Here is a 7,990-nt window from a genome sequence, read left to right as displayed (position 1 = left end):
GGGGGGGGCGGTCGAGGTGGCCGCGATTGCATTATGCTCGTTAGCTTATGCTAATGGCCTAATAAGGAATAATAATAAGAAACGGAGTAACGAACGCCGCCGCGTCCTCCGCGTATAGTACAAGCCCGTACGTTCGTATATTTCAGACAGCCAACGAAGCGAGGAGAGAAAGCAGCAGCGAGCGGAGGAGGCTCGCCTCGAGTCGAACCTACAGCACAAGGAGAGGGACCGGAAGAGGAAGTTAACCGCGCTTCCGGTCAAGGTGAGCCCGGCGCCCTTATACACCGCTATCGCGTCGTGTCGCAAAGATTCTTTTTAACCTTTTTTCATCATTTTCTCTAACTACCACCTTTTTCCACTTCTACTTTTTATCACTTTTATTTCTCATTTCCCTAATACTTATATTATCGGTTTACAGCCGAATTCACTGGTACCTCCGATTATTTTATTCAACAATTAAATTAATTCCGTTAGTCATTTAGAAATAATTCTAAATATTTAAATAAATTTGGGAATTATAAAATATGCAACGCGAATCGGATTAAATTTCATCAATTACACATTTTACGCTTGATCAAAATTAAAACTAATTCGGGTATTTTCCATTCATCTCGATTATATTTTTCATTGCAACCGCTATTTTTCAGAACGATGCGAAGAAGCCATGTCAGGCAGATGCTAATGGCGACAAGAACAACGATACCGTTTACGTTAATCTTAATGAGCCTAAACCGGCTACCAATCCGATTCAGTCACAGCACCAGAACAATCACCATCAACAACAGCTAGAAAATATAGATAATTACAGTACACCGACCAGCCCGGCTAAGTCAGAAGTACGTAGTTTCTATTTCGAACAAGATTATACTTAGAAATTTTCTATTTTTATCAACACATTTTTATATAGTTTATATTTTATGTCTATAATAATTGGATTTATTGATTTGTTAGTTTCAAGTAAAATGTTTTAAAAACAAAATTAATTTAAGAAAGTATTTCGTGTGTGATAAATACATTTTAAAAGCTTTCCTGCATTTTCTTACTTCGTGTTACCATTTATATGTGATAACGTTACATGATCTTTGATGATACTGATACCTTGATACTTTGATTTTTTTCTTGCAGGATGAAACGAGCAACGAGGGACTTGTAGTCGATGTGGACGGTCCGGTGGCGGTTTCCGGTGGCGATCCCCATGGACAGCCCCGAGGCAGTCTCCAGTTCGGAGAATCTCCATCTAAGATCGCCCGACTCGGACATCATTTCACCTTCGGCATGAGTGCAAACGCGCGAATGCGACAATCCGTACGTGGTGCAAGCAAACGCGGTCGACCGCGAGGTTCTCGTAGAGGTGGGCCAATTGGCGGTAAAGGAAGAGGATTGCTTTTAACGAATCCGTCATCGAAGATTTCGAACGTGGCCAGTGAACCGTCGTCCACAGCGATGTCACCGATTGACGGAGGTGGATGCTCGAATGAGGTGTTGCGACACTGTAAGTATTTGGTTTTTTTGTAATTTGCACTATGTTTTTATTATATTTATCGATCAAATTTACAAATAGATATCAAAAAATATTGCGTAAATAATAGAAACTGTTATTTTACCAAAACAATTAAAAATTAATTTCAACGCAATAATTCATTCAATTACATTTTTAATGGTTATAATGATTTACAATGATTTATCATTTGTTATAATAATAATAATTCTGATGTTTATTAATATTCGTATTTCAATTAGCTACGCGAGCGCAACAGTTGTGTGATTTGTAAATATTTAACAAACAACGTTACGTAATTCTTGATTATAATCCTATCGACTGCTATAACATACATGCATAATATCTATGCAGTTATCGCAACCGCCCTTGTTTATAGTTTTATCGAGGTCAATTATATAACAGACGGAAGTGTTTGTAATGCGCAAAAAGGAAAATATTCATAATTAATTAATATTTTAATGATGATGGATAAAAACAAAAGGACGCTGCGAAACGAAAGCTTGCTCGCGAGAAAAATGACTTCTTTCACGAACGCGACCCCGTCAATCGATATATCGTTATCCCAACTGGCTTTTTCGGTGGTCTCCTCACTCCCGCTCCTCTTTTACGTTCTCGATGCTATCTTTTGCCCAAGCACTTGCCCGGGTTCTCAGGGGACTTTGTGGTTCGCGAGAAGAATGCCCGTGGGTCCATCACGACCCCATCGTCGGCCGGTGCCGAAATTCCCTCGCGAGCACATGTGCACCCACGAGTGTCGAGGGGGTAACAGTTGGCGCTCCTCCACGGGGCACCCTTAGAGACACATTTGCCTCTCCCCGTTTTTCTCGTGACTCATTCTGCGACTCGTTTTGTAAACGACGAAATTCAGGGCTTAAGTCCTGTGGGGAAAGCTTAGCTGAAACATTTGTTGCGCGACGCAAGTGCATTGTGTGACAAGGGTGTTCTAGAAATCTGCCAGTCATTGGAAATATATAACGATTTTGAATAGCTCATACGATATAATATTCCAGTTATTAATAAGATGAAGCATTTAAAACTTCTTTACATATTATTAATAACAATATTATTGTTATAACATTGGTTATAAAAACGGTAATTTATATATATAATACTCTGTTTTTTATATTATTTGATATACATTTATCTTGTCTTACACAAAATCTTCGTTATTCAAATTGTCATTGTGTCGCAAGCATTAGGATTTTCCTCAAATATGCTTTTAATGAAACGATTAATTCTCTCACATCGAGTGAAGTCGAGATTGTAAAAATGTGGAACGAACGTTGATTACGTGCTCGTCGCTCTCGCGTTAATTAGAAAAAGACAGAGAGAAGGAGAGAGAGAGGGAGAGAGAGGGATACAGTGCGTATGTCCGATAAGACGACCTCACGCAACGCCACGTGGACCGTGGATACGCAGTGAACAACACGTACGCGTGAGTGCGTGCGTGCCCGCGCGCAAGTGTTAACACATTCCGTCTCGTGCTACGAGTACGTACGAAAGGAAAGGGGTCGGTCTCTCTCACTTGTCGTCGACTGGAAGACGAGGCGGACAATAGCAGGTGCAGAGCGAAGGCGACAGCTGCGATCGATGCTCTTCTTAGGTTTTTGGAACTCGCGTACTCGTTCTCTCTCTTCTCTCTCTCCCATTTTTCTTCGTTTTTTCGTCTTTATCATCGTTATTCTTTTCTTCTTCCTCTTCTTCGTCAGCGCCTTTTTTACGTGTCCTTTCTGTTCCTGCTTCGTCCTTTTTCTCCATTAGTTATCTCCTTATCGAGATGCAGCGCGCGCTTGATCCAGCTGTCAATGTTCCAAGCTCTCACCGGCATGCGTCCAGCGTTATTCCCGTTGATTATAAGCTGTATCCCGCTTATTTTAACCGATAAATCGATGACTGATGGATTAATGGCAGTAAGGACCAGAAAAGTGAAATATAATTAAATTGATATCAATTGAATCGCCCTTTCGAGAGATACATATATTATCGAGAGCTCTAAATTTTGTCGAGATAACATTGCACGGTTAAAATCTACGTTTCGCATAAACGCAAATTAAGATTAAAGTCAGATTAATTTAGTGCTTACCACAATTCAACATTCCTTCGAGCATTCTCTCTTAATACGATGAAATTAGTATAAACCTATGTGTGTCTATACTAATTTACTTATACATTGAAGCATATAAATTGTAGATGATATTTATTAAGAATTTTTAGCTTTTTGATCGATTATCATTCAATATGTCAACATTATGTCAATATCTATTATGAATTTAAAATGCAACTATAATACATTTCACAATCAGTTGCATAATCCCGACATCTAATTTCCCTCGTCGTTTCGCGAAGTCCAATAAAAAAAGGGACAACCTATAGGATAGGGAGAATTATACGAACCCTAAGGTTGAATATTGTCGATTCGTGCCGTGCCGTACCGTACCTTACTGTGTCATCTCGTCCGTCGGTTCCGCATCTTCTCGGATATCATGTTTTCATATCGCCACGCGGAAAGCATTTTTGAATATATTTTTCCCGTTTTGTTTACAGTTAGACAACAGTTTCAATTATTAATATTGATAGTCTGAAAATTTTAATTGAAAAGCTATAAATACTTATTTTAAATGTTCAGTTATATTTGCGTAAATAATTTATAGATTTTTAAATAAAATTTGAAAGATCTTTGCTTGCGAAAAATAAACGTGTGAAACAAAGCTAGATATCAGATGAATCAGTAGTTTTTAATTTGCATAATTTTAACATTGTATTCTAGATATTATAAAATAGGATTCACATAGGGTGCACATTAATGGTTTTACTTAACTGAATTTAATGGGCGGAAAATAGTTTTAGGAGATCTTGTAATCTTATTAAATAATTATTCTGATTTTTAATCTCGAAGCTTAATTCTTCTACAATTTTTCAGACATATGAATAGGAGATAAAATGTATGATGGAGGTGGTTTTCTTGCACGAGTAAAATAATGGGAGGATAATGTGACACAGAATAGGACGAGGCAAAGATAAAAGTGACCCATTATACGGTAACGTCGACATTTCATATCTCCCATTCTCACTATCTCGAAAGCTTTATTTTTGCGTCTAGCAGGCTCTCATGCGTTTGTATAACTATAAAATTGTAACACAGTTTATAATTTAATTCAGTCGTAACGCAAGTCGTAAATTAATTCACGAAAATTCCTATTGAACCACTTGGACATTAGATAACGAGTTTCATTACGTACAGACATGTACTAATTTTATGAGTCTGTTTAATGCAAAGATGCCAATCGAATTTCCATTTTCATCGGAACTGTTCACGCAACGTCGCGATTTGCCAGTCAGACACTCTTTATCGAGGAATGTGGTTTCTCTCATAGCTTAATAATTATAAAGAATAATATTTCAACCAGTAACTTTTGTTTGTGATTCTACAGAATACAACGTAACGTTGCACACACGTGTTATTTCTATAATAATGTTTGACGCGCGAGTCGGACTTATTTATCTAGACTTGTTTATACGCCGACATTCAATGATCGTCATTTCAGATTTTCGCGGAGCATCTTTGAGTTTTCTCCTCTTCTCAGTCAGTCCGATTCACGCGTGGAATTTTCAGGGCGCATTATCGCATTCGCTTGCGAGTGCGAGAGTCGGCGGCTTTGTGGGGACAGACGCGCATTTTCGCGTTTTCTACCCCTCGTCCATTTCGTTAAGTATCCTCTTAGACCGTAGTGGTTGAAGAAGAACGGCTCCTCTAGCTATCGGGTACGTGCCGCGGAATGCCGACGAGGCGGCCGGGATAAAGACGAAAGGGGCAAAATACGAGATATCCACGTTCGAGAGGAGGGGCATACTGTGATTTTCGTGCGCATCGCGTTTTCCCCTCGAAAAAATTTCCTCGAATCGCTTCTTCTCGAGAATTCGATCGACTCGTGAAAAGCACGGGACGAGATCTTTCGTGAGACGCTTTCCAAGCGTTTGTTACGTGGCATTTTAACGCTCCGCGTCGAAGAACGTAACAATGACATTCTCTCACGATGCTCAAATAATGCGTATTTGAGCATCGTACTCCCGCATGCTTATTTAAAAATCGTAGGAACTCGAGTGTTGGATATACCTATTTTGTAGTTTCTGAGAAGTATACCCTTCATTTCTCGTGGGAATTTTCTTCTCGATCTGCTTCCTCGCGGGAGTATTTGTTAATTGTGCAAGATGTTGTACAAGCGTATATAATTGATATTTTTTTCCCATGGTATTTAACTCACGAGTGATAATTTGGGCGTTTCGCTCGTCTGCTAACTGGTTAACACCTCGTAGGTAGTCCGCGAGTTTCGAGCGTGTGGCCTCTCATTGGCCACATCACCAAAAATAATCGGTGAATAACCGATTAACAGTTAACTAGTCGAACCACTCAACATTAAACTCAGTATCGTGGTGTCCGTGCATTTGCCTCGCTGTAAACGAAACAATTACATCCATCATGACGTCTAATTATTGCAATAACAGCCTTTCGAGTTATCCCAATAAATTTTTAATTACGCATCTCGTACAAGCCATGAGTGATATTAATAATTTCAGTAAATTTAAATTAATAAATTGAATTTTGACTGAATTTAAAAGAATCTTTAGTAAAATCGCACTCGCACGTAGACACACGTATTTTATCGTCATATTTTATGGTTAGAGTATTTTATTAAGTTACATCGAAGCGAGGAGCTGTTGCCGCAGCGGCGACGTTTCCAGCGGAATCTCCTGAAAGGGGCGTACTTTTTATGTCCTAGGGACGCCTGCGACTTCTGATCCTGCGGACGGGGACGGTCCCAGCACGGTGGGTCCACTGGGACCGGTGGGCACTTTGATACCTACGTCAGGACGCAGCGGTAATGCTGGGATTCGTCGTGGTCCTGGTAGACCACGATTACGGCCGACTGGGCCTGGACATCAGGGCTATCGCACCCCCGGTCACCATCATGGCAAGAAAATTCAGCGGCCGCTGCCAGTACCTATCAGATCCCATCAGACGACCGCGGGGGTCGGTCAGCAAAAAGCATCTTCATCGCAGAAGCGTGCCGGCATATCGATGACCGGTAAACCGTCATCGTCATCGTCCTCAGTCGCACCTGCGAATTCGACACCATTATTATCTTCGTCATCGTCGTCATCGTCGTCCTCAATGTCATTGGCGGAATCGCGACCTTTCGGATTTTACACGCAGCAACAGCCACGTACAGGATCATCGTAGTTTCGCGGAAGAGGAACAGTGATTTGATTTCAAGTTCGGCCTGGTTAAACAATGCACTGCACTCTTGCGATACCGGTAAGGTGTTCTCGAGATATTTTTGTGTATTTTCTTTTCACTAGGTGCCGAAATTTCTACAGCTGGATCATCCGCGATAATCAGTGGATTAATGGAGTGAAAAAAGTCACGCGATTTATTTTTCGAAATTCAGATTTGATACGATAAAATATCGTATATATATTTATTGTATCTCGTGAGATACAATAAGCATTTGACTTTTCTGCCAGTGATGTTTCTGTACGCGTGACTCGAGCGTGCAATTCCGATAAGCGTTAGATTTCTCGTCCCACCCTCCCCCCCTTCTCTCATCCTAAATTATAACTATATACGAAAGGAGGCAGAGCGATTGACAATATCTAGGTACAGTTACGGTGTTATGATTATATTGCACAATTATATTTATTTTAGTTACGGCGTAAGAAATACGGCGGAACTCGTCGTCGTACGTTAGAAAATACAATCGTCGACGTCAGTTAGGTACTTAATTCGACGCTTGCCTTCGAATCCTTCCGGTCGGATTCGTCTCCTCGGTTTCACAGCAATTTGGATCGTGCTCTTCGATTGAACGCGCAGGGATGAAGTTCTTGTGGGATACTTACTCCGCCGCGGGAGTGAAAGGGGTCGGTCTCTGTTATTAATCTGTCGATCCGATTCTACGTATGTGGTACAAGTGTAGCTCTCGTTTTTTAACTCTAAGTATACAATTAGGTAATCGACACGACGTGTCGTCGCGCGCACGTCGGCGCCGAATTCTGACGACGATCATCGACAGATCAGATCTCCGGCGAATACGTCGACGAAAAAGGGGTCGTATCTTAGATATCGCCTCCTTCGTCCTCTCCATCGATCGCTCTCTCGGCGTCTTTGTACATTGTTCATTAACGATAGCATTATTCCGTCACTAGACTCGGTTAGCCGATATTTTTTATGCATATTACGAGACGTCGTTTAGGCCAATTCAATTTGTAAAAGAATAGTATTTATATTAGCAATAAACGGTCAAAAATTCCATCTTCACGAATGTCTTGCAATTTCAATGCGAATTTTTATATACACAAAACGTACCTCCTACTTTCTCGCATCCTTTCACCGACAACTATTTTAGCTGACTTCAATCAATTTCTTCCTAACAAAAATTTGATATAATTTTGTACCCCTATACCCGTCCTCGTTTCTGCTACTTTCGATTCTCA

At 40.5% G+C, this 7,990-nt stretch overlaps 1 protein-coding gene across 6 annotated transcripts in view; it reads left to right on the top strand.

Moving 5' to 3' along the window:
- Positions 1 to 7,819, top strand: part of LOC105448147 (putative DNA helicase Ino80) — a 17,755-nt gene extending 9,936 nt beyond the window's left edge. For all 6 annotated transcript variants that reach the window (XM_011686543.1, XM_011686542.1, XM_011686545.1 and 3 more), the window contains 4 exons: positions 147 to 262; positions 648 to 836; positions 1,126 to 1,492; positions 6,280 to 7,819. In XM_011686543.1, coding sequence (XP_011684845.1) covers positions 147 to 262; positions 648 to 836; positions 1,126 to 1,492; positions 6,280 to 6,740 — 1,133 coding nt within the window. In that variant the 3' untranslated portion in view covers positions 6,741 to 7,819. The remainder of the gene's footprint in view (positions 1 to 146; positions 263 to 647; positions 837 to 1,125; positions 1,493 to 6,279) is intronic.
- Positions 7,820 to 7,990: the final 171 nt, after the last annotated feature.

The sequence above is a fragment of the Wasmannia auropunctata genome, unplaced genomic scaffold, assembly GCF_000956235.1.
Source record: "Wasmannia auropunctata unplaced genomic scaffold, wasmannia.A_1.0 LD336088.1, whole genome shotgun sequence".
Taxonomy (NCBI): domain Eukaryota; kingdom Metazoa; phylum Arthropoda; class Insecta; order Hymenoptera; family Formicidae; genus Wasmannia; species Wasmannia auropunctata.
The sequence above is the reverse complement of the archived record's forward strand: the minus strand, read 5'-3'. Positions and strand labels throughout refer to the sequence as shown.